General features: G+C 41.9%; 2 protein-coding genes across 8 annotated transcripts in view; one reads left to right on the top strand and one right to left on the bottom strand.

Annotated features, from left to right (window-relative positions):
• The window catches only part of NUMB (NUMB endocytic adaptor protein), a 186,150-nt gene extending 178,722 nt beyond the window's left edge, over positions 1-7,428 (top strand). For 4 of the 6 annotated variants that reach the window (XM_030213792.1, XM_030213795.1, XM_030213793.1 and 1 more), the window contains 2 exons: positions 1,064-1,210; positions 5,558-7,428. In XM_030213792.1, the coding sequence (XP_030069652.1) occupies positions 1,064-1,210; positions 5,558-6,270 (860 nt within the window). In that variant the 3' untranslated portion in view covers positions 6,271-7,428. The remainder of the gene's footprint in view (positions 1-1,063; positions 1,211-5,557) is intronic. The other 2 variants (XM_030213798.1, XM_030213797.1) reach the window with 1 other exon arrangement.
• Positions 7,429-16,355: 8,927 nt separating this feature from the next.
• PAPLN (papilin, proteoglycan like sulfated glycoprotein) overlaps positions 16,356-27,351 on the bottom strand; it is a 164,988-nt gene continuing 153,992 nt past the window's right edge. For both annotated transcript variants that reach the window (XM_030214012.1, XM_030214013.1), the window contains 4 exons: positions 27,005-27,132; positions 25,024-25,132; positions 24,021-24,196; positions 16,356-20,348 (listed from right to left, as the gene is read on the bottom strand). In XM_030214012.1, the coding sequence (XP_030069872.1) occupies positions 20,179-20,348; positions 24,021-24,196; positions 25,024-25,132; positions 27,005-27,132 (583 nt within the window). In that variant the 3' untranslated portion in view covers positions 16,356-20,178. The remainder of the gene's footprint in view (positions 20,349-24,020; positions 24,197-25,023; positions 25,133-27,004; positions 27,133-27,351) is intronic.

Below are 27,351 nucleotides of genomic sequence, written 5' to 3'. Positions count from 1 at the left end.
TGTGGGATACATTGCATGTTCTCAGGTGTGATTCTCAAACCAGTTTATTAGCAATGTAAAATGAGTTTATCTTGTTGGGCAGACTGGATGGCCGTTCAGGTCTTTATCTGCCATCATTTACTATGTTATGTTACTATGTTTTAAAACTAACAGAAGATAGAAGCGTTCTTGCCTCAGTTGTAGACAGGATTGCCATATTTTTAGGGCATGAGAATTCTTACATTTTGTTGAAACGGCCTATTTATGAGGTTATAGAGGAGAGACATGATATAAAATATACTTTTATTTTAATGTGATTTTTAAAAGGTCATTGCAATAAACCTGTCTGTATTTATGTACTAGAATGTATGTACTCTGCAGTGATCCAAATTGGCCTATGATTTGATTCTTGAAAGACAATATAAATCCTAAATAAAATTTATTTGAGCTTTGGTGGAAGACATTGATTTGGGCTAATATCCTAATCTTCACAAAGATGTTCTTCAAATGGTAGCCTCTATATAGAGTCTTGAAACTATGTCAGAGCTTTCGAAGTCCAGATAGAGATGCCTTGGTAGAGCTGCCTGGGCAATCCGACAGAACATTAAATTTCATTTATACCCCACTAATAATGAAGTATTTTTCTGAGTTCTGGTCTTTAAAGTCCAAAAGATATAGCATTAACTGATTAGTGGGTGCTATTATCAGTGGGACTTTGCTTTCCTTTAGGAATTGTGCCTTATGAATGCCACAGTGGACATTTGTTCCATAACTTTAGCTTCATGTTAGTTGCTCACTCACATAAGAACTTCATTTGCGGTTAAATCAGAATGTCATCTTTTCTTTAGTGACATGCACAAGTTTATATGGCCATCTTGGAATGTTTATCATCTGTGGTCTGTGCTGGCATAAGAATTGTTCTGTGCTTACATATTAATTGTTTTGCCAGTTCTTTTTAAAGAAGCATGGATTAATTTTTGTTAGCTTTTCTTTCTGATTTTGTAATGTTGCAGTCCTCTAACACTCCTGTTACATGCATGTCTGGCATGGATTAACTGCACTGATGTTTGCTCGCATTTTTCAGTTAATGGCACTGCATCTGCCTTCTGTTTGCCTGCTGCTAAACCAACCCAAGCTGCTGTAACACCCACAACAATGCCTGTTCGTGAAACCAATCCCTGGGCACATGCCCCTGCTGCTTCTAATAGTGGAGCCGTAGTCATTCATGCTGGTAAGAGTGGGCATAAGGAGAGATTTTTATAAGAACTATAGGCAGGCTACTCCCAATAATTTTATATATTAGAGGAGAGCTGTGTATTGAAAAAAATCCTTATTTTATGTCCTATTCTACAGCTTTCTGTGACTAAAAGTTGTATAATGGGCAAACAGGCACTTGCTCTTAATGCCAGCATTATGCTGAAGTGTTTTATATTTGATAATTTCATAAACAATCTTATTAGTCAGTTGATTGGTATCAAGAATGCCTCTAGTCCTAAAATGTATATATGAACTATGAAACGATGCACATTATTTTCCAACTGGGAATAATTACTTCAACATTCAGTGGTGGTGCTGACCACACGAGGGCTTTAAAAAAAACACTACGATGCTTATGTGGATAACTTTTGACTGTTTTCAATCACTAAGCAGTCAGAAATGGGCTGTGGTTTGGGACTGACTGGGTGCATCAGTTACCTATTCAGTTGCAAAATTCACCTAATAAATAGATAACTCTCTAAATTTATAAATGGCAGGAATAACTTTAAATGGATTCAGGATATATGATGATCCTATGGTATGCCTTAAGAATCACTGAAAATCACATATCTTATCCATTTATGCTTGTTTATGTTTGTTAGTTAGTTGATAACTTGCCAATTCTAGAACAGGTTTTGGTGATTTACAATTAAAATAATTTGAAAGGAGGAGCACCATTAGGAATAGGACAGGATATACTATCACACAACATTCAAGCAAAATAAAAACAGGGGTTGGGGACTATTTAAAAAAAAAGGAAAAAAAAAAAGAAAAGTTGGACAAAGTTACCTAAGCAGATTGCTGAAGGGATGCAGGTTCGCTCTATGGCTGAAAATTGACCTTAGTATTCATAAGATCAGTACCTAAGTGCACTTGGTCATTCTGATCGTTTTAAGGCTAAACACTCATTTCTGTTATATGAAATCAAACTGTTACATGTTTGTATTTTTTTTCTACAGCAAGGAAGAGGGGAAAAACAGTACTTCCACATCAGTCAAACAAAGGGGGGAAAAGGAGTGGAAGACTTCAACCTGAAAAGTTCCAGGATGACAACTGCAAAACGTCCAGAAGCCCAATGCTTAAATAAACATAAAAGGTGTATTTTCCAAAGTACACAGTTGACTATGCGTGGGCAATCTTGAACCTACACGGGCCACGTTTCAGCTGCAGAGCTTTCCTCGGGGGATCTTTACTGTGAACAGTACAGTGATGAAAAGGAGAATAATCAGTAGATGGTAATAAAACACATCTACCGACTGTGCAGGTACCAGCTTTAGTCAGTGTAGCATTATAGAGGTCTGAAGTCAAAGTAGTGTTTTTAGTCTTCTTTGACTTCGGACCACTATAATGCTACACTGACTAAAGCTGGTACCTCCACAGTCGTTAGATGTGTTTTATTACCATCTACTGATTATTCTCCTTTTTATCATTGTACTGTTCACAGTAAAGATCCCCAGAGGAAAGCTCTGCAGCCGAAACACAGCCCGTGTAGGGTCAAGATTGTCTGAGTGTGTTTGTGTGCTTTGGAGAATAAACTTTTTATGTTTATTGAAGCATTTGACTTTTGGACTTTTTTGCAGTTGACATCCTGGAACTTTCCAGGTTGAAGTCTAACACCCCTTTTTTTCTCCATTCATTTCTACATTCATTCATTTAAAATAGCACTTCCCAAACTATGGGCCACAACCCCAAATAGAGTTGCACAGTCTATATTTGGGGTCGCAGACTCACCAGGCCAAAAGAAGTCATTGACCTGTGGTTCCTGTCAAGCCAGTGCTGTAACTGGGCCTGCATGTGCTCCATTGAAGGCAAGGGATGATGGGGGCGACATAGCAGACGCTGTAGAAAGACCAGGAACAATGGCACATACTCAGGTGGTGGTGGGGGGCGGGGTTGCATCTTACTGTAGCCGACTGTAGCTGCTAAAGTGGATCGTGGCCACAAAGTTTGGTAAGTTCTGATTTAAAGCAGTGTCACAAGCGGTGTTCCCTCTAAGAAGCGACCTGCATGCAAATGTTTTTTTTGAGTGAGCGCCGAAAATAACCCAACAGCCAAAAAAGAGCGGGGGAGGGGTTTCCCCTTAGCTATCTGTGGAGCTTGAGGGTCTCCCCAAGGTATCTGTGGGGGGGGAGCAAATTTAGTGTTTGTTTAAAATTTTTTATTTCAAAAATCATAATTTCATAAAAATGAAATAACAACATCAATAAATACATTAAAAGAGGCCCCTGCCCCCCAAAATCTCCATTCAAATGTAGAAAGTAAAGCAGCACTTCAGATTTCTGCAGCAGCCACCTATCTCCCCAACTTAGCCATCTCTGACCTCCACTTAACCCTGAAATATGCTAACTCAATCATCCATTTGTGTATGCAAAATGTAAACTTCTACAAAACAGATGAAGTGAAGATGTGATTCCATGTGCCACAATGAAAGGAGAGTTTAATTTTACTTCCATTTGATTTCAATATATTCCATCTTTATAACACCAAGCTTCCCAAGGCAGATTACAACAACAGTTAAGATGAACCTATCAGGAAACAGGATATCCTCACTGAAATTTGGCCAACTGTCTTGTAAAGAACAGTGTAGAAAAATGAGCACAAAATATAGAATTTATAACTGCTGTTTCTACCAGCTACAATAATTTTTAAGCTGTTGATATTTTTATTTCAAGATATTTATATCTACATATGGGAAGCTTTCAAATAAATTAAAAAGCTGTCAAGTTTTTAAAAAAATTGTCCACCACCCTTTAAAGCGCAGCCAATCCAACTGGAACAGCTTTTGACTTTTTACAGATGGACCACGCTTAGCAGTCCCTTGTTTCTAATAATCTTTTGCTATTTATTTGGGTGGTTAGGCTCATACCATCTCCTCAATCTAACTTCTTTGAGGTCCAGCACTCCTCCCCAGCCCAACCCAGCAGAGTAACACTTCTCTCATTTACTGGATCCAGCACCCCTCCCTCTACCTACCTGCGTGGCGGCACTGCAGCGATTGAAGCAGAGCTGTCGTGGAGCCTTGGCCTTCCCTAGAAAGAACACGCCCTGCTCTCCTCTGATGTAACTTCCTATTTCCGTGAGGGTGGACGGAAGCAAAGTTAAATCAGAGGAGGGTAGGTTATGCTTCAGGGAAAGCTGAGGCTCCGAGGCAGCCCCGCCCTGCTTCAATCAGTGTTACACTGCTGTAGAGGCAAGGTGGAAGGACCGTGGGGAGAAGGGGAGATGCCTGCATTGGGAGCATCAGTAACAGGCAGGGGTGCACGGACACGTGGGCACATGGCTGGCCACCATTGTTCAGGGGACCTGAGACAGGAGTGGAGGGGCCTGGGCCCCCTGTAGTTACGCCATTGTTTAAGACACAGCTAAAGGAAACCGGAAGACTGCATGTCACAGTTGGCATGATGCAAGGCAGCCGAACACCAGTCTGGAGGCAAGGGGACACCATGACTCGTGAGACAGTGAGCGAACATTGACACAGCGCGAGAGACACACCCAGTTTCTATGAGCGATCGCTCACATGCTCAGCTTAGAGGGAACACTGGTCACAAGTATGTCTTACTTTGAGAGAATTCAATTTCGAAAAAACTACAATAATATTTTAAAACCATATGTTGTATATGGGGGTCTGTGGGTGGGGAAATTCTCTATTAATGTTAATCAATTGTGTGTGTTCCTGAGATGAAGAAAATCACTAACTGGGTCCGTGGAAAGCTCAGTCTTGCTGTCTTTACATATCTGACTTTTTTAAGATTAAGGGGCCCTTTTACTAAGCTGTGGTAGGAAGGGCCCTGTTCTAGCAGCGGGGACCAATTTTGCTGCGCACTGAGACCTGTGTTACCACAGTGAGTAAAAAGGACAAAAATAGAAATGGCCGTGCGGTAAGATTTCACTTACAGCCACCCATTGAGGTAGTGGTAAGGGCTCCCATGCTAACCTGACAGTAACCCAGTAGTGCATGGTGCTGCCTGACTACCGCCAGCCCCGGAAATGCCATGCACTGGGGGTGGAACTACCGCTGGTGCCTGCATTGGACCCGGTAGTAGCTTCAGATTGGCACTCAGTAAGCCCACAGTGGGCTTACCGCTACTTAGTAAAAGGGCTACTAAGTTAGATTTCTTTAATTCAGTATTCAAAGTAACTGCTATAATGCATGACAATGGCTTACTGTTCTCTTGCAGTTAGCTGAGGGAAAGCTTGTGCGTGGATTAGTGGAATATACAGTTCCACCAAATAAATTATATTCTTAAAATTGAGTGGAATGATGAGAATGCAAAGACAGATCAAAGGCAGTTCTTACTATCTTTCCAACTTTCTCTTTCAGGTACTGAATGGAATGCTTGTTCTGGTACAGCCACTTCGACACTCTTTCAGGCCAATCACAAACGCACTCCCTCAGAGGCAGACCGATGGCTGGAAGAGGTAGCTAAGACTGTAAGAGCTCAACAACAGACCCCTGTACCACCTTTGATTTCACAGCCATTAATTCAGCCTCCACCATTGGCCATACAGCCTGGGCAGCCTTATCCAGTGAATACATTTGTGGCCTCTCAGCCATTGCCAGCCACTGTGGTCCCAGCAGTGCAGCCACCCTTCATCCCTGTTCAGCAACTATATACCATGACAAATGGAATGACTTATCCTGCTTCCAGTGTACCTGTGGTTGGAATTACCCCTTCTCAAATGGTAGCTAATGTTTTTGGCACAACAGGTCACTCACAAGTACCCCATGCACATCAATCACCAGGTCTGATCAAACAGACATTCTCAGAATATGAAGCCAGCAGCGCTACCACAAGCCCTTTCTTCAAGCCTGCCACTCAGTATCTGAATGGCTCTGCAGCCTTTAATGGGGTAGAAAGCAGTAAGTGGGCATCAAGGGACATGTGTGCGCAGGATTCTATGGCTGCCCAAGAAGTAGATCCGTTTGAAGCTCAGTGGGCAGCATTAGAAAACAGGTCAAAACAACGCACAAATCCATCTCCAACAAATCCCTTCTCCAGTGAGCTACAAAAGACCTTTGAGATTGAACTTTAAGCATTTCTGTGGTATTTGTATATATTCTTTAAATGGAAGAGGGAGTAATTGAGATTTGAAGCTAAGGGTGGACACGCACTGCTTTTATAAAGAGATGATAGCTTCAGTTATCAGGTGGAAACCAATCCTGTGAGCTTAATGAAGCAATCCATTTTTTTCAAGTCCCTGTTCTACCTGCTGCCCAGTCACACAAGAAGGCTCCTGCAGCAGAGAGAAAACATGGGACCAGCGAGAGCAGAGAAAACTTTCACTTCACACCTTTCCAAAAAAATATCTTGGGCCTCCCCTCAAAGTTGTATTTGAGAATGTTGAGCTTCCATTTTGAGCAATGAAAAAGATAATATATCTATATAAAGAAATTACAAATAAAGCCAAAATCTTTATTTTTATGCATTTAGAATATTTTAAATTGTTCAGGGTATTAAAAGTTGTACAAGCTGTATGTAATTTTGCCAAAGGATAAAAAAGGGTTAGCTGTAAGAAACTGTGTGTGTGTGTGTGTATATATATATATATATAATCCTTATACTATATAAAAACTGGATGTGGAAGAGGATTAAACTTATTATCCTTGCATTGCCTAGTGTAAGTAGCATAATGCAAAAGCATCATGACCAAGGAAGATACATTATGTTTTAAATTGCAAGCAAATTCAAAAGCAGTATTTGCATTGGTTAAAAGCCATGAAAAAATTCTGCTTTTAATTCAAGCTATATATATATACACACACACAAATGTTTTCCTTATTTTGCTGCTGTTTCTTGGTCTTAAGTTACCTGTTTTTATTGGTTTTAGCACTACTGTGTTCTGAAATGACTGTAATCTTATCTGTAGATGCATAATATTAATATACACCAACAAGGATTATACTGTTTCATGTTCACTTAGAAATCTTAGTATTTCTTTTTTACTTAGATTTTTTTTTTCATTTTTCTTTGTTTCTTTTTTTTTAATGTTTTGATTTGTCAATTGTTTGTGAAGCTTTGTAAATTGCAGCCACAGGTGTTCCAAGTCAATCTTGGAAATTGTGACTGCCATCTCATTTAATTGTACTTAAGGGTGGGGCTTAAGATCAAATGTGTTAATATATATTTGTACTGATGATTTATAATCTGCTTTAACAGAAATAAATGTGAATGGTAGAAGCTTTCGCTGTCATGTAGGCTGCAAACTCTTTATTCCTCACAGTCCTTTTGATATCAAATTCCTCAGTGCTCTCTGATGCTGTAGACCAGCGTTTCCCAAGTCCAGTCCTGAAGTCCCTTTACCAGTCAAGTTTTCAGGATATCCGCAATTAATATGCATGAAAGAGCTTTGCATATAATGGAGGCAGTGTATGCAAATCAAGTTCATGCATATTCATTTTGGATATCCTGAAAACCTGACTGGCAAGGGGGTACGCCAGGACTGGACTTGGGGAAACACTGTTGTAGAAGCCCCTCTGCTCCTTTCTTTGTACATCGAGCTCAATATAAACCAAAGTCATAACACCTTCAAAAATACCCTGTTTTCCCTCGTTTTTAATTCTTCTTCATACAACCTAGCCTTTGCAGTGACTATCCTTGGCCAAGGACCACTCTGTAGGTCATTCCTGAAGCTGGCGCACCCAAAAATATGGCAAGTAGGGGTGACAATGTTTCTTTGGGCTTGTTTTCTGAAGGTCTACAATTGTTGCATCCATAGCATCCCTCACCCCAGTTAGCTATGGACAGAGGCCAGACTTGAGAATGAAACACAGGCTTTGCGCTTGGCAGCACACAGCATGATCCTGACATCATTTTGCCTGATAACTAAAAAATGACAATATGATTGCATATTAATTTATATTGCTGACAAGAATACTGATAGCATCGTCTTTAGAGACTGGAAGCATAAGAACATATGAATAGCCATACTGGGTCAGACCAATGGTCCATCTAGCCCAGTATCCTGCTTCTAGCAGTGACCAATCCAGGACACAAGTACCTGGCAGAAACCCAGTACAAGTAAACTATCATCTCTATACATTATGTCATGGACCAGCAGCAAAGTGAGTCCTTCATGTAGATGATATCATTGGCAACTCTGGGATATAGAATATAACCTTGCTATGGCTAGTAAAGTCTATAATGTTTTTCATGCACACACAAACTGCACTGCATAAGTGTACACCACAAAGTCATCTTGCTTTATCTAGAGTTGCTTGGCCATGTCTTATATGCTGCTTTTCACATTCACTTCTTCATGACGTTCCCTCAACAGTCTGAAAAACTGCAACAATAGGCCGGGACTACTGGCCTGGAAGAAGTCAGCAAGCATGTGAGAACATTTTAGAATGAAAGTCACCAAAAGCTCTTTCTACAGTAGCCTGCATTATGATTTTCTAAGAAACTGATCCAATCAGTTTATTTAACTATCTTTTTTGTGAACATATCTATTTGTAGAGTCATCAGGTCTAAAGAGTATTCATTGAAAATGGAGGTCCAACTTTTATTAAATGTCATTATACATTTTTGATTCTTTAATGATACACAAACCTCAAAGGACTCTCTTTTCACATTTATTTCAAGAAATAAAAAGAGGAAAAAACTCAAAATACAAAAATGCATATTTTGATCCTACTTTTTCTTATTGGTTAAAAAAAAACCCTTCTTCATGTTCTCTGTTTATATCAGTGAGATCAAAAACATATTATATTGCCAGGATCTGCACTTTTTAATACTATCTGTGAACATACAAACTTTCACATGTTCAATAGTTTTGTTCTTTTGTGTTTTTGTTTTGTTTTGTAGGCCGCTCCATTTAGTGATTACAACAAAATTTTAATTATCCACTGCATTACTTCAAAAGTCTTTCCATTTGTGACCAGCAAGGATACTAAAAATCAAACACCAATAACTATTCATATACTGTGGAAAAGTGACCTGTTGGTTAGAATAATGGGCTGAGAATCAGGGAAGCCAGGATATAAATTGCACTGACATTCCATGTGGTCTCTTAACCCTCCATTGCTTCAAGTATGAACTTAAATTGTAAGCCCTCTGAAAGCAAGGAAATATCATCTTTCTCCAAGGACAAGCAGGACAGTGTATCTTACATCTGGTGATGCCATCCAATGGAGCCCAGCATGGAACGCTGCCCAGCATAATATCTTTTAAAGAGGCTTTTGGCAGCGACACACCACACCTTCCCAGAGACTGTATTTGTTGCTTTCTCCTCAGCGTATCAAACTATTTTTAGTGCTTTTTCGTGTGGGATTCTTTGAGTTTTCCTCATACTTTTCTTTTGCCTTATCACTTTTATCCATCCATAGAGGTTTCAGCCTTTTTAAGTTTCTTTTATTTTTCTGTTCCAGAGGCTCTCTTAGGCCTCAGCACTGGCCAGGTTACATCAAGTGTTTTTCTCAAGTGAGCTTCCTCTTTTTTAGCTGAGATGCTGTTGTTTTTCCTCTATTTTGGAACCTGAAGCAGTATTGCTCACTTAAGCTGGAGTGAAACACTGGCCAACGTCGGTCCAGAGGATTGCCTTGAGCGAAATTTGTGACTGCAAGACAGACGACTATATTAAGCTAAGTACTTTATCCTTAATCTTTGGACTGAGCATGTTTTTGGAAACGTCAGAGCACTTGACATCCGAAGGTACTGGGATGTGATTTTGCACTTTTGTGTGTAGCTTTTGAAGCTGAACATTGAAAAGAAGAAAAAAAACCAACACAGGAAGGTTTTTTTTTATCCAATGATGAGGAACAGATCATATTGATCACTTTAAAGGTCATTTTGATCGCTTTCTGCTCTTCAGACCGGTGGGTCTGGAGCTCCTTGAGGCTTTTTCTTTCCTTTAAATGTAACATGTTTCATTCTCACATACAGTGGGGGAAATAAGTATTTGATCCCTTGCTGATTTTGTAAGTTTGCCCACTGACAAAGACATGAGCAGCCCATAATTGAAGGGTAGGTTATTGGTAACAGTGAGAGATAGCACATCACAAATTAAATCTGGAAAATCACATTGTGGAAAGTATATGAATTTATTTGCATTCTGCAGAGGGAAATAAGTATTTGATCCCCCATCAACCAGTAAGAGATCTGGCCCCTACAGACCAGGTAGATGCTCCAAATCAACTCGTTACCTGCATGACAGACAGCTGTCGGCAATGGTCACCTGTATGAAAGACACCTGTCCACAGACTCAGTGAATCAGTCAGACTCTAACCTCTACAAAATGGCCAAGAGCAAGGAGCTGTCTAAGGATGTCAGGGACAAGATCATACACCTGCACAAGGCTGGAATGGGCTACAAAACCATCAGTAAGACGCTGGGCGAGAAGGAGACAACTGTTGGTGCCATAGTAAGAAAATGGAAGAAGTACAAAATGACTGTCAATCGACAAAGATCTGGGGCTCCACGCAAAATCTCACCTCGTGGGGTATCCTTGATCATGAGGAAGGTTAGAAATCAGCCTACAACTACAAGGGGGGAACTTGTCAATGATCTCAAGGCAGCTGGGACCACTGTCACCACGAAAACCATTGGTAACACATTACGACATAACGGATTGCAATCCTGCAGTGCCCGCAAGGTCCCCCTGCTCCGGAAGGCACATGTGACGGCCCGTCTGAAGTTTGCCAGTGAAAACCTGGATGATGCCGAGAGTGATTGGGAGAAGGTGCTGTGGTCAGATGAGACAAAAATTGAGCTCTTTGGCATGAACTCAACTCGCCGTGTTTGGAGGAAGAGAAATGCTGCCTATGACCCAAAGAACACCGTCCCCACTGTCAAGCATGGAGGTGGAAATGTTATGTTTTGGGGGTGTTTCTCTGCTAAGGGCACAGGACTACTTCACCGCATCAATGGGAGAATGGATGGGGCCATGTACCGTACAATTCTGAGTGACAACCTCCTTCCCTCCGCCAGGGCCTTAAAAATGGGTCGTGGCTGGGTCTTCCAGCACGACAATGACCCAAAACATACAGCCAAGGCAACAAAGGAGTGGCTCAGGAAGAAGCACATTAGGGTCATGGAGTGGCCTAGCCAGTCACCAGACCTTAATCCCATTGAAAACTTATGGAGGGAGCTGAAGATGCGAGTTGCCAAGCGACAGCCCAGAACTCTTAATGATTTAGAGATGATCTGCAAAGAGGAGTGGACCAAAATTCCTCCTGACATGTGTGCAAACCTCATCATCAACTACAGAAGACGTCTGACCGCTGTGCTTGCCAACAAGGGTTTTGCCACCAAGTATTAGGTCTTGTTTGCCAGAGGGATTAAATACTTATTTCCCTCTGCAGAATGCAAATAAATTCATATACTTTCCACAATGTGATTTTCCGGATTTAATTTGTGATGTGCTATCTCTCACTGTTACCAATAACCTACCCTTCAATTATGGGCTGCTCATGTCTTTGTCAGTGGGCAAACTTACAAAATCAGCAAGGGATCAAATACTTATTTCCCCCACTGTATACTTGTTTGCCTCTATAGTGGGTCACTTTTGTTGTTTATTTATTTATTTTGTTTATTTATTTGTTACATTTGTATCCCACATTTTCCCACCTATTTGTAGGCTCAATGTGGCTTACATAGTACCAGAGAGGCGTTTGCAGATTCCAGTGTAAACAAATACAAGTGATGTTGTGGTAAGATAAAGTTCATGTGGTACAGCCACATTAGGGAATCGTACAACAGAAGAGTTGTGTTGTGTCCATTACGTACTTTAGTTTTGTTGTGTTGCAGAGATCAGGCATTTATGTTGGATTGGTAGGGTATGCCTTTTTAAACAGGTTAGTTTTTAGTTTTTTCCGGAAGTTTAGATGGTCGTACATAGTTTTCAAGGCTTTTGGTAATGCGTTCCACAGTTGTGTGCTTATGTAGGAGAAGCTGGATGCGTAAGTTGATTTGTATTTGAGTCCTTTGCAGCTTGGGTAGTGCAGATTTAGATTCAGATGTGTTTCTAGTTGGTAGGTCGATCAAGTCTGTCATGTATCCCTGGGCTTCACCGTTGATAATTTTGTGAACCAGAGTGCAGATTTTGAAAGCAATGCGTTCTTTGATTGGGAGCCTGTGTAGTTTTTTTGCGGAGGGGTTTTGCGCTTTCAAATCGCGTTTTTCCGAAGATAAGCCTAGCTGCCGTGTTTTGAGCAGTCTGAAGTTTCTTTAGTGTTTGTTCTTTGATCCCGTATAAATTCCATTGCAGTAGTCTACCTGGCTTAGTACCATTGTAACAGGTTGCAAAATGTTTCCCTCAGGAAGAATTGTTTCACACATTTGAGTTTCCACATTGAGTGGAACATTTTCTTTGTTGTGGATGTCACTTGGCTCTCTAGTGTTGGAAGAACCTGCATTTTTCAAGGCTGAAATGTGTGGAAGTTCAAATGAAATGACCATGACCAAAAAGGAGTCATGTTGGTCCACCAAGAATGGGCATCCCTAAAAATGTGTAAAATTAGATACTTCTGGATTACCAAAAGCCTTTCAGAACTCGCAGGTTTCTGGAGATAAGAACATGGACAGCATGAAATGGCATGGTTAGAAATCTAACAAGGCACTTGTGCAACGTGTTCTTTCTCAACTGACTTACCAGACATTAAAGCCGAGTTGTACTATGAAAAATAAAACCAAGTTAAAACCTGTAGCAGCTCTCCTTGAACAACAGGAAACAACATGGGTGATGTCACTAATGCAGCTTCGCACTGGAAACACTACTGCTGCTTAGAGTTGCTAAAAGCTTTTGAGTAGGCTCACTGTGCATGCATACCACTTCCCTCCTGCAGCTGTCGTGCAGGAACACTTCAATCCACTTTTAAAGCTTATGATAGAATACAATTCCACAGGTGGAAAGGGCATGTGAGGACTTGTATCCTGCTGTCCATGGAATACACCTGTTATAGAGTAACTTGGATTTTGGCTTTTTTGTTTTTAAGGCAGCCTGGAATTGAAAGAAATGGACCTAGGGAGAGATTCTGGAGGACTAGCTGTTTAAACCTACTATAATTATCAGGTACATATTTCACAGAGTAGTGCAATGTGATTCTATGAACAGATATCCATATTGCAGTTCTTTAAAGCATCTACATAGAGGCTCATTTCAAGTAGGCTACTGATGCGTCCACAAATGTGACATCATAAACTATACTGCTTAGTGTGTGCCCGTTCTCAGGTCATGTGGTGAGGGATGCTCTAGCAATACCCCAGGACTGGCATCTACTATGCCTAATCCCAGTCCTAAAAGAGAGACTGTACACGTTTCAACAGAGGACAGTCATGACAATTCTTGGGCAGACTGGATGGACCATACTGGTCTTTATCTGTCGTCATTTACTATGTTACAATGTTATTGTCTCCATTAGCCTCAACAGATCCTCAAGAGTCAGACCTGTCTTGGCATAAGTGAAGGAAATGTAGTTTGCTGGCAAATTTTAAAGTGTGAATTTGCCAGTGGTGGCTCCCATTCTCTTAGGGTCAAAAGAAACAAAACGCTAGGTGGATTTTCTAAGGGCTTTAGCCTGCTCCAGAAAGAAGGCCAAGACTCTCTTGCAATCCAGAGTGTGCAGTGAACTTTCATCTTTCTCGGCATGAGACTTAGGAAAACAATTGGTAGGATTATTGACGTTAAGGTGGAACTCCGCTTTGGAAGGAACTGTATATGCAGAACCTCTTTGAAATATCATGGAATACAGCTTACTAATAACCTTAAGGAGGTATATAAAGTAAATTATGAGTCTCAAATAGATAAAATTAAGATGGATCTTGACTTGTGGGTGAGGGGTATCCTTTCCTGGTTAGAATAGCAGCTGTAAAAGTGAATGTGTTACTGCATTATTTATATCTTTTCAGTGCGAAAGTAGACTTGGGGCCAGATGCACTAAATTTAACGAGCCCTTAACAAGCCATTAACGAGCAAGTAGTAAACCCTGGCATGCACTAAACACTTTTTTCCGACGATGGTAGCAGCTAATGAAAACGGAATGCAGGTGAGCAAATCGTGTAGAAACCCTATTGTAATGAGATGCACTAACCTTTTCCGATTGCCTTAACGCTGGAAAATCTAACGAGAGGTCTGTATCTCTCATTGGGGCTGCACGGGATTGGAAAAATTATTAAAATGTAAAAAAAAAAACGGGGGGCTAAAACGGCCAAGTGCTCGTCATGGACGACCATTATGGCCGTTCTACACCCGAAAAACCGCCCAAGTGCTCGTCATTTTATTGATAAATGTTCAATAAAGACTTCATACAACTTAAAAAAGTGGGGAAAAAATCCAAGTGCTCGTCCTTTTTTTTTTTTTTTTTTTTAACAAAACTGTTAGTGGGATTTGAACCCACCACCTCTGGATTACAAGACCACTGCTCTAACCACTTGGCCACAACTGTACTTACTTAGATGTCCTTCCCTTACTTCCAGGTCTCTGAGCTGAGTGAAGCACAGCCAAAAAGGACGTTTCTATTATTGGGGGGGGGGGGAGGCTGCCCAAAATGGACTTTGATTTTTTTTTTAATAAAGTTTCGCTTCAAAAAAAAAAAAAAAAACAGGCTCCGATGCTGCAGGCTGTTTTTTGGACATCATTCAACCCCAGAATAATAAAAACGTCCTTTTTGGCTGTGCTTCACTCAGCTCAGAGACCTGTAAGTCTTGAGCCAATCACAGCGCGTTTAGCAAGTGAGCTACAACGAGCAGCTCATTTGCATTCCTATTCCTTGATGCATGCCCATTCCTTACCGATTCACTAAGGGAATCGGTAAGGGAAGGGCTCTAACAATTGATTAGTGCATCTAGTCCTCGGTGTGGCAAAGGCATCTCTCCAGGTTTATATGGAACATAACCCCTCCCCTGCCCTCCCGAGAATAGTGAGAATGATCTTTCAGTTTTACTGTTTTGTTTTGTTTTTTTGTGGCAAGGAGATCTTTCTGTTTTCCTCCCAAGAATGTTTCCACTTTGGAGTTATGGAAAATTATGACCTGTATGGAGTCCACACTCCTCTGGATGTCTTTCACAATTGTACACTTTTCCTGGTGAGGGAGCACCTAAAATTGCTTCTCAGGAAAAGCAGATTGATGACACAGTTAAAGAGATTGAGATGCTGAAGAAAAAAAAATGATAAATTGGAGTCAGTCAACTCTGCATTAATGAGAGAGAATTTTTTAATGTTGTCTAAACTTGAAAATTTAGATGATGATTTTTGCTAGAACATTTTTTGGTTTATTTTCTTGTGAATTATTTGATTTCAGCAGAGGAAATGTTACAATCTTATTTTCAGTGCATGGTTTTGCAACTGTCTTACTTTTCTGACATATTTCTAAGGTGCATAATATGCCTAGTTCTTTTAAGAAATTAGGCGGTGAGGAGGAATGATTTGATATTTTATCATCAACAGGGAATTTAAATGTGACAGGCCTATTAGAATCTTCTCTGGAGGAGACTATTAATAGAGCTACTCTAATTGCTACTTTTGTTAAAGCAACTGATAGGGATAAGATCTTTGTCATTGTTTTTTAAGTTTAGAAAAGTTAACTTTCATGGGCATAAATGTTTCCTGGTTTTTCCATGTTACATTGAAAAGAAAAAGAGATGTTTAGATGATTGGGAGCCAGTGCAGTTTTTTCTCAGAGGGGTTTTGCGCTTTTGAATCGCGTTTTTCCCAATATAAGCCTGGTTGCCGTGTTTTGAGCAGTCTGAAGTTTCTTTATAATTTGTTCTTTGCATCCCACATAAATTCCGTTGCAGTAGTCTACATGGCTTAGTACCATTGATTGTATCAAGTTGCGAAATGTTTCCCTTGGGAAGAATGGTTTCATGCGTTTGAGTTTCCACATTGAGTGGAACATTTTCTTTGTTGTAGATTTCACTATGGTCTGCGACCTGAGGATAGCAGGAACAGATCAAGAATAAGTGTTCATTTTTTGTGACACATTTCACCACAGGGTTGACAAGGAGTAAACTGTCATTTCCAACATTGTTGGATTGCAGGTTTATTCGACTATTGACAATGAATGTGACTATATTTCAAATGCAATCCTCACACCAAAATACTGAACATAAGAGGCTTTTTCCTCCATGTGTTTAAATATTGGGGATTTTCCTCTTATGGTAGGTACTTTGGTGTGAGGATTGCTTTTGAAGTATTGTTGGTTTGAAATCCACCACATTCCTAGTATATTTTATTAATCCATTAGTGCCCAAGGTTCCCATGATTGGTTCCCATATGGCTTATTATGGGAACATTGGGCACTAATGGGTTAATGAATGTGAGTATTCAAAATTATAAGTCCACTCTTCCATGATTGTGTAACTGCCCTATTTGTTATGCTAGTATTTCATCATAATGGAATGTAACCTGCAAGAAAGCGGCAGGTGTGTCTCTGGCCACCTTATTGGGCAGACTAGATGGACCATACAGGTCTTTATCTTCCGTCAAATAGTATGTTTTCCTTTGTTATCAAAATAAGGAACACAATCTGATTGAGTTGGGTTTTTAACATTATGTATTATCCTATGTGCCTTTTGACATTTTTTAACCAGACTTGATTCTGTTTTTCATACCTTAATAACTTATTTTTTTATATTCAGGGTTTATTTAAGGAATTGATGTACTTCATACTTTGTTGAGGGCCAGAGTGGTGTCTTACATTAGTGCATGCTAGTGATCTGGAAGAGAGGAAGGAGAGCCACAGCCTGTGCTGAGATATAACAGAAGGTGATGTCATGACACAGAGACAAACCTGGGATACAAGCCTTTCACCTCTGAGGGCCTAGGTTGAAAGCTCACATTAAATGATAAGTTTAAATGGTTGCTGGTCTCACTTTTGCCCTGACTGGACACTGGTCTATAGCAGGCATTTTATCACCATAATGAGTTAATTCAAGCGTGAGACTGAAGAGCTGTAATAGAGCTAACAAAACTTGCATTATTATGTGTATGCTATGAGAGCTTGAATTCACCAATTGTATTAAACTATTCTTTAAAACAAAATATTTAGTACACTGTTGAACAGCAGTCACTCTGTTTTATCATACATACAGAATAGTTATGGTATATTTAATACAGCTTGTTAAAATTACACATACTGGTATAAAAGAAATATATATGATAAAAAGATACATTTTATTCATAGCAGAGATTTTTTTTTTCATTCTCCATGGTATTGTCCTAATTCTTTAGCATGGAAATCATCAAGATGTTAGAACTGCAGTATAGCTACATGGGATGCAAGGATAGATGGGACATGACAACAAAGAAGTTGTTCTGGAACTGCATCAGCTGAACATATTCATTCCAGAGAACAATCCTCCTTTTGGGGGTAGGGCTGGGAGGCAGGAAAAATGTGATAGTGGAAGGTGCTAATCTACAGCTAAAGTTTACAACACTTCCACTTGAAAGACAGTGAGAAACATTTTGGAGTCCGCCTTAGCCTTAGTCTCATCTTTTTTCTTGAGTTATTACAGCATAGGAGCCAGCTCCGTAGGTGCTCGAGCACCCCCGCAGTATTGACCAAACTTCTTACCTATGGCCAGGAAGGGGTAATTTCCATTGGGTTTAGTACCCCCCCAATTATTGTGAAAATTTGGGTCCTATGTACTACATAACGGTAGCCAAGACGAACAGCATAGTAAGATTGTTCAACAGTTTATTGCCAAAGGTAAACTGATCTAGTTTACCTTTGGCAATAAACTTTTGAACGCTCATACTCAGCTGTTTTACTTGGTCATTTGGAACAGTCCCGCTTTCTCCTTTGCTGGGTGACTTTGTTTTCTTTTGTGGAAGGTGTGTGGCTCCCCTTTCCTCTACATAACAGTAGACCATGTTATCACAGATGAAAGACAGAGGGCAGGGTGTTATTAGTAGAATAAACTATACACCCATGCTCTCAGTTTCAATAGCAGTGGTGAGGGTACAAGCCTGCAACAGGTATAAGGAAGGAAGGCACACTGTTTCTTTTCTTAGAGCCAGATATATACTATTTTCCCCTGGAGATAGAATGGTGAAAATCACTTTACTATAACAGGACGCAAATCAAATTAGTTTGAGTGGGACATGGTAATATACCAAGTCACCACCATGGTTTGCTAATGCCTGGAGAATTGATTAAAAGTTGGATGCTGGCTACTACCACATCTGAGTCCATGCAACTGAATACTGATGTGTGTGATTCTACGGTACTTCACTAGCAGAAAGAGAACGATAGTAGAAAATGCATTGGAGTTTGTAATTTGTATGTATTCAGTTCAGGGACAACAGATTTTAAAAATACTGTGAAACACTATATAGACCTTTCACCTGTCTGGTTCATCCAGGTCATTTTAAAGAGAAACAGTCTTTTGCTGTGGATGTCCCTGGTTCACCTGCTTTCATGCACAGTGCTGTATTCTATGACATTACATTAACTTGTATTAACTGCTTTGTCAGGCTATGTCAAATTACACCTTACCACAGTAACTGTGTCATAAAATGCTGTGCAAGTGCATCCATAATGTATATCAATACTGTATTATATGTTATTGTGGCTATTCTATGCTGCATTTTGGATTTGCAGGTGGCTCACATCTTTTTCAGTAGTAGCTCAAAGTGTTACATTCAGGTACACAGTGTATTTTCTTCTCCCCAGAGGGCTTACAATCTAAAGTTTGTACCTGAGGCAATGGAAGAGTTCAGTGGTTCACACAAGCTCACAAGAAGCTGTCAATAGGGTCTAAACCAGGCTTCCCCAGTTTGCCCACTGCTCTAACCTTTAGGGTACTCCTGCACTTCAGCATGAGTAAACTCAGAGGCTGAGTGTCCCTGGAAAAGACTTAATACATGAACATTGAATGGGCAGGCTGCTGCTAGGATTTTAATTTTATTCAGAGATTTACCACGTTGTAATGCAGAACAAGTGTTTGTGTATTTATGCCCAAAGAGAAGTGTCTGCTTCATTAATGCCATCTAAGAACATGAGAATAGCCATACTGGGTCTATCTAGTCCAGTATCCTGCTTTCAACAGTGGTCAATCCAAGTCACATGTACCTGGCAGAAATCCAATTAATAGCAACATTCCATACTACCAATCTTGGGGCAAGCAGTGACTTGTAGGCTTTTTGTGGATATTTTCCACTCCATTCTCTTTCTCAGTGGCTCTCAACACCATCCTCAGGACCACATAACCAGTCAGGTTTTCAGGATACCCACAGTGAATATGCACAAGTCTGCATACAGTAGAGGTACAGCATGCAAATTATTTCATGCATATTCATTGTGGATATCCTGAAAACCTGATTGGCTGGGTGTGTCCCATGGTGTTGAGAACCCCTACTCTAAACCATAACACATGAACATATTTTAGACCAACCTAACTACCCACCGATTCTCGCTGCCTAGACATTTTACTAAATTGTTTGGTAGCTCAGTTATATCATTCTGTAGTTTTTGCCCTGTGGTGGTGTAATCCCTCATGCTCCTCTTTGCCTTCTTGATAGGACTAAGATCTGAAATAATCAAAGAACCTGGCTAGAAATTGTATCTTAATAACTGATTTAAGACAATATAAAATTAATAATAGCTCTTAATTATTTAGTGGATACTGATCTGGTAAGGCACTGGTACAAGCATTCTGACGCTATGCTAAATAGTGTAATTATGGTGGTTTAACTTCTGTCCATTGTAGAATTCTTTTAGAGCCTACCAGTGTATTACAGTGAGCAGCATGCTTATTATAATGGACAGAAGAAAATCCAGTGTGCTTTGGAACAAAGCCCTTAGAACAGCTATACACTGTAAGAGTTTAGCAGTGACACAGTTCTCCTACAATGATGATAATGAACGGACAGTACTGAATGTGCTACCATATTACACAGTTATGTTTTCTAGAATGTTGGATTTACTTTGTACAATCATTAAGTCCTGAGTTAAGACTATGTGCTCCTTATGGAGGTGGCGCGTGCTGGAAGGCAGAGTCTCTCTCATCCCTGATGATGGATGGGGGTGCCACTCTGCTGATGCCGGGAACAGCTGGCACAACAGAAACTGGAGTAGTATTCATTTGAACAGAGCTCGGCATAGACAATCAGGTCACAGTTGGCAAGGTCTGGTTGGTCAATGCAGTCTCTACTTGGGTCCTCTGGAGCTGGAACTGAGAAAAGGGCATTGGGGGGGGGGGGGAGTTTAGGATCCATGAAAATTCAGCCAACTGTAAATTGATAAAATGGGACTACTTGTCTATGCCTGCACCTGGCAAGTTCTAAGCTCTTTTTGTAACTTTAGTGCCAGAACTGGGGTTACCATGTGTCCGGATTTACCCGGACATGACCTCTTTTTGAGGGCCTGTCCGGGCAACTGGGCGGGTTTTGCCAATCTGCCTGTTTGTCCGGATTTCTGGACAAACAGGCAGGCTGGTGGGCGGACGGCCTGCGGGCCTGCCTGCCCGTTTGTCCAGAAATCCGGACAAACGGGCAGATTGCTAGCCTCCCCTCCCCTTACTTACTAGTGCCCTGGTGGTCTAGTGACCTCTTCTGCCTTCGGGGCAGGAAACAGCCCCCTCTTTCCTGCCCGGAGTGCTGCCCTGCATGCATCCTTCCTGTTGGTGATTCTCGGCGCCAATTCAAAATGGCCGCCGAGAGTTGAAATAGCCTCGTGAGACTTCAACTTTCGGTGACCATTTTGAATCAGCGCTGAGATCACCAACATGAAGGATGCATGCAGGGCAGTTATCTGGGCAGGAAAGAGGGGGCTGCCCCGAAGAGGGCACTAGACCACCAGGGCAATAGTAAGGTAAGGGGAGGGGGTGAAGAGGTATGTGACAGGGGGCAGGGGACAGTGTGACAGGGGCGGAGCGAGGGTGTGAAAGGGGGGTGTGGTGGGGGCAGGGCATGTCTTCCTTTTTGGGGGACAAAATATGGTAACCCTAGCCAGAACAGTTTTCAGAAACCATTTACCTGGGCTCAAAGGCTACATAAATCAACCACATACACTTTTAGGAAGGTATAAAGTAGACAGTCCTAGGGCCATTTTGATGTCAGGAAGGAAATAAAATATGGATTACATTCTCAAACCTACACATGCTATTTGCAAGTGGGGGAGGGGAAGCTGGCACAGGAAAGAAACATGCAAATCTGTTGTCAGTCCAGTTTCCCAGGGTAATTTTCAGTATGCTCATACTTTCTCTTTGAAAACTGGGCCAAGCTTGTAGGTAAAAGGACCCTTGAACTTTTCATCATTCAGAAAGCTTTTGGACAGAAATACAAGGCTTTTCTCCAAGCCATGTTAAAGAGGAGGAGCTGATAAAAAAAAAGGGACATTAAGCAGTAGTTGGTGATGGTAAGACCCTGGCGCTTCATTTAAGGACTGTATATAAAAGTCTTACTACATTATTGGTTGATGGTATGATCTGATGTTGCCACAGGCACATAAAATAATGACAGAATCAAAATTAGTTTGTTTATTTTTATTTTTTTTTGGGGGGGGGGGGGGTTGTTTTTTTTTGTACTGAAACAGCAAAGAGAACCCAGCCCCTGCTTGGAACCCCCCTGCCTGTTTGTTGGCAGCAAGCAACCAGTGTCTGAGTTGCTCCCAGCATCTGGCCAATCAGGAGTGTCCTTTTAGGAGCCAGGCAGGGCTCCCTCATCAATCACAGCTGTGCTTCTGTGACAGTTCAGCCACGTGAAGAAACTGTGGCTGAGTGAGTCCAGGGAAGTAAGGTTGTGCTTGGAATGCGACTTTGAGCAATCCGGTCACTGGGTGGCCCAAAGGCTCTCGAGAATCTTGGGGTTGGGCCACTGGCCTGCCACTGTGGTGAACCCAGTCAGGGTTGCCCCGTGTTGGCTCTCAGCCCAGCTGTTCTCATTTGGGCCATTTTCTTACTCCCCCAACCCCCATCCCAGAGGTGGCAAGGAGCCAGGGACAAAGGCCCAGATGCACAAAAGTCCTCGTTAAAGCCATTCCGTACCGAATTCCATAACGAATCGGTACGGAACGGCTATACAAGAAGGATGGGGAATGCAAATGAGCTGTTCATTGCAGCTCACTTGCATTCACTAACCCTTCATTAAAAACGTCGGTAATCAGGCCCGTAAAGCATGCGCAGAGCAGCCAAGCGTTATGGTGGCTGCTCTGCGCATGCCACAAACGTAAAAGTAAAACAAAAAAAAACCCCAAACAAACACGTCCTTTATGGACGGCCTTGCCCCGCCCCAGGTCGCCGCTGCTCCCCGCTCTCCCCTGCATTAAAGTCCTAACTTTTTTGTGCAGCCCTGGGCCCCCTCCCTTCCTCTGAAATGACAGCTCTGCCTCCCGCCATCCTCTGCCCCGTGCCCCGGCGCCACCACTCCCCCCCCTCCACCAGGCCCCCTCTGTCTTACCGGGCCCTCGCAGCGCCTCTCACCCCTGTGTGAAGGCGCTGCGAGGGCAAGAACAGCTGATCCTCTTCACTAAAGAGTCTTCGGGCCACGTCTCTCCTTTCCTCCTGAGCCCGCCCTCGTCTGACCTAAGTTACTACGTACGTTACTTATGTCAGACGAGGGCAGGCTCAGGAGGAAAGGAGAGACGCTGCCCGAAGAATCTTCAGCGAAGAGGATCAGCTGTTCTTGCCCTCGCAACTCCTTCACACATGGGTGAGAGGGGCTGCGAGGGCCCGGTAAGACGGAGGGGGCCCGGTGGAGGAGTCGCGGGGGCGGGACACGGGGCGGAAGATGGCGGGAGGCAGAGCTGTCATTTCAGAGGAAGGGAGGGGGGCCCGGGGCTGCACAAAAAGTTAGGACTTTAATGCAGGGGGAGCGGGGAGCAGCGGCGACCTCCGGGGGGGGGGGGGCAAGGCCATCCATAAAGGATGCTCCTGACGAGCGCCTTTGCCCCCTCCCGATCCTTTTTTTGTTTTTTTCCTTTTTGTTTAATTCAATTTGAAACAGAATGTTTGTGTAACTCTGCTTCTCTGTACTGGGAGTGTTAGTATCAAACAATTTTTATTGCTAAGCCAACAAACAAACCGGAAGCCATATCCTTTTTTTTTTCGTTTTGACATTTGAGTATTTTGACATTTACATTTTAGCTACGGAGAGGTACAACCTTTCGTTAAATTTTCCAGGGATTTCCACCGTTAAGTCAATCGGAAAAAGTTAGTGCATCTCATTACAATAGGGTTTCTGCACAATTTGCTCATCTCCATTCCGTTTTCGTTAGCTGCTAGCGTTGTCGGAAAATGGCCTTTAATGCATGCCATGGTTAAAAATTTGTTCGTTAAAGGATCGTTAAAGGCTCATTTTGTTTAGTGCATCTGGGCCTAAATGTCAACAAAACTTGCTAAGTAATCTGCAGCCGATAGAGACCGATCCATTAAGTCCTGGCTCATGTCTTTCAGTGAATGTGTGGGAAAACTGAAAATTCAATCCAATTTGAATCAGGCTGAAATTTTCCTGTTTTGAATTTGATCCCCAAGTTTCTATGCTTGCAGTGTGTTCTGAAAATATAGCTCATGGTTGGGGTTAAGTGCACCATTGTCCAAAGATCCTTGAGTTACAATTACATGGAACAAGCTCTTATTTTTTTAGCAGTTTACTTTTTCTTAGAAACAACATAATATACAAGACTAAGTCCATCCAGTCTGCCTTGTTTATTCAGATAGAGCTGTATTTTCAAAGCACTTAGATGCCCCTCCATGTAACTTTGTAAGTCTAAATCGGACTTTGGACATTTTGTGCTAAATGTCCCAAATCCAAATAGCAACTGTAACCATTTTCAAAAAAGACAAAATGGAGTGAAGATGGAAGATAGGAAAGGGTACAAAAGAACAACAGTATAATTAGACACTCACCCGCTGGCCTGTCTTTAATCACTTTGATCTCTGCACTAGCACTGACTGAGTGGGAGCCCGTATAGGCATTGCAGGTATAAGTGCCCTCGTCAGCTGGCTGAGTATTGTACAAAATCAGGCTGCCATCTCTGGAGACGTGAATGTGATGGCCATCTGCTTGCACTGGAACCCCATTCCTTCATCAAAGAAAAACAATCACAAGACACAGAGGCACTGGCAGATTAGTTAAGACTGTTGGTTAATAGCCAAGGCAATTAAACAAATCGACTGTCATGGTGTACAACTATACAGTGCCATCTACACTATAGTATTCTATAAAGAAGGGGCCTTCATTCCCCGTCCTCCATGGCTACCAACTGGTCAGGTTTTCAGGAGGCAATATATATGCCAATCTCTCTCATACATATTCATTAAGGATGTGCTTCTCAACCCAGTCCTTGGGGTACACTCAGTCAGTTGGGTTTTCGGGATATCCACAATGAGGGCATAGGATGAAGTTAAGAGGAAATAGGCTTAGGAAGAATCTAAGAAAATACTCTTTCACAGAAAGGGTGGTGGATGCGTGTAATGGCCTCCCAATGGAGGTCATGGAGACAAAGACTGTGTCAGAATTTAAGAAAGCATGGGACAGGCAGGTTTTTTTTTTTTTTTTGCTGCTTGTAAGCTGTAATTCTGTTTGACAGCACTTCCCCGACAGATATATATTTATCCGGAGATTGGTCTTCGTGACTTATAGAGTGCTGTATAGCCATATAATCAATTCTTACAGGGACTCCTGAAGCAGGCCTCTGTGGCTGAAACACGATTTGTGTTGAGTCCATTTTATCCTGAACAAAGCTTCTGATGTGAACTTTTTTAGTCTATTGGATGTTTTTGTTCTGCATCATCCTCCGTGTCACCCCCGCTGTGCTTGTCTACTTCTACCCATAACAGACTGAGACAGCATAAACTTAAAAATTATGATAATTAAATAAAAAACAATCTGAGTTATTGAATCATGTACCTTGACCACCTCACATTCACATTGGTACCTGTCACGATACAATGCAGCTGGGCATTTTCTCCTACAGAAACAGTAATGCTGGATGGTGGGCCTGTGATTTCCAGCTCACCTGCACACACGTAAACAACATATTATTATTCCAAAGAAACATATTTCCAGTTTCTGGAAATCATTCCATTTATTGCCCTTACAGAGATGGAAGTTAACTATTTTGGATGCACACAGATTAAAAGCAAATGTAGCAGAGAAATGCCATACCCTGATAACTTGGGGTTCTCAACCCCAGCTCTTATGGACCCCGAAGAGCTCTGGTTTTCAGGACATGCATAGAACCTGTGTTTTTGACTAACTACAGCTCAACCCCATTATAACGTAGTGCTTGGGGTCCAAGGAATCACATCATGATATATGTGGATCACATTAGAAATTTCAACTCATTTTTCTGCATTCAACTTATACTGTACCTACTATGTGTTTCTCAAAAGTGTGACAACTGAAGTACTAGAGAAAACAATATCGTATATAAACCATGCTTCAATTTTTTATCGAAAAGGAAAACATAATGCACTTCGTATTTATTCAAACAAATGAACTATGTCTCATCTAAGCATACATAAACGAACTAACCTTAGAATCCACTTTGAAGTAGTTCATTTCTTGTTTAAAAAAATATCGAGGGTTGACTGTTTCATTGCGTCTCTTCGCTTCTTTGTAATCATTTCAAACAAGCATTTTAATTGTAAAACTGAATCTATACTTTTTACGATTGTTTGAGGTTTCAGACATTTCTTTGACCCAAGGAGGTATAATTGAGGTATGAGGCGGTATACTCTGCTCTGAGTGGGTAGAGACGGCTTTAGTGTTATGTCATGCAGTTTCCTGTTAACAGGGCTGCCAAGAGGCCAGGCCAGGCCGGGCCCGGGGCAAGGCTGCCCCCAAGGCCCCGCCGCCCCCCCAGGCCGCCGTGCCGCAGTCCCCACCCGCCCCCCTCAGTCCGCCACAGGGCCTGGCCCCCTGCATTGAAATCACAGTGCCTCACCTGTCACCTCACTCTGTGACTGAAAGCGCAGCCAGCAGCGGCAGATCGGATTCGTTTCCATTCGGGCCTTCCCTCCCTGTGTCCCACCCTCGTGGAAGTTACATCAGACAAGAGCGGAACACAGGGAGGAAAGGCCCGAAGGGAGGCGAATCCGATCTGCTGCTGCTGGCTGTGCTTTCAGTCATGGGGCGAGGTGACAGGTGAGGCGCTGTGATGATTTCAATGCAGGGGGCCCGGCCCGGTGGCGGACGGTCGACGGAGCCGAGGGCGGGTGAGATCGGGGACTGCGGCGCCGAGCCCCCCTTGGAGGCCTGGGCCCGGGGAATTTTGTCCCCCCTGCCCCCACTCTCGGTGGCCCTGCCTGTTAATCAAATTGGGAGCCATGCTTGGATCATGTTATAAGCAGATCTGCATTATAACGGATCACGTTATAACAGAGTTCAGCTGTATGTAGTATACCTCATAAATAGTAATTGTGGATATTAAATCATATCTGTTTGGGAGCTGTGTAGGTCAATGTTAAGAATCATTGTACTGTGAGAGCATTCCGTATATGGGAGAAGTACCCCTCTAAAACTAAATCTACACAGGAGCTCCCCTCACAACCATTATGATCTAGTCGTGAAAAGGTACAGAGCAGTCTCTAGAGTGTAGCAAATTGGGGTTATTGTGCTGGTTTCTGAGTTTTTACATCATGGCAAGTAATGTTCCAGTCAACTAGCAAAGGGACATCCCACCAGCTGGTGCTCTTACACACATCTTGTAGTTTGACCCACATGGAACCCTGTAGTCTTTCGTGATGTAGTGGCCCCATGCATATTAAACTGCACGATATAAGCTTGTATTCTCTACTTTAAACAATTATTGACTCCCATAGGCCTTTCCACATGTAGTAAACATATAAAAGAGGCAGGGAAGAAAATCAGCCTTCAAATACTTTACCTTGAATTCGCAATTGGAATGTCTGGAAATTGCTGTCCCGTCTATCAGGAACACTGCACCTATACAGCCCAGTATCTTCCGAGATGACACGGTTGATCACAAGTGAACCATCTGCCTGCTGTCGATATCTATGACAACAAGACAGAGTTTCTTTACTATATGTGGTCAACTGTACTGTTCTTCATTCTTTGGAATAATTGAAAAAAATATATATTTTCTAAATGCACTGGTGTTTGGTGGTGATCAACTGTAGTTCAAGAAGACATTTCTCCACTCCTGCTCCACCCCAACTACCCCCACTCACTAAGAGGCACACTTCTCTAGAAAACTGCTGAGCTACGGCATTT

This window comes from Microcaecilia unicolor, chromosome 9 (genome assembly GCF_901765095.1).
Source record: "Microcaecilia unicolor chromosome 9, aMicUni1.1, whole genome shotgun sequence".
NCBI lineage: Eukaryota > Metazoa > Chordata > Amphibia > Gymnophiona > Siphonopidae > Microcaecilia > Microcaecilia unicolor.
This window is presented reverse-complemented; position numbering and strand designations above follow the sequence as displayed.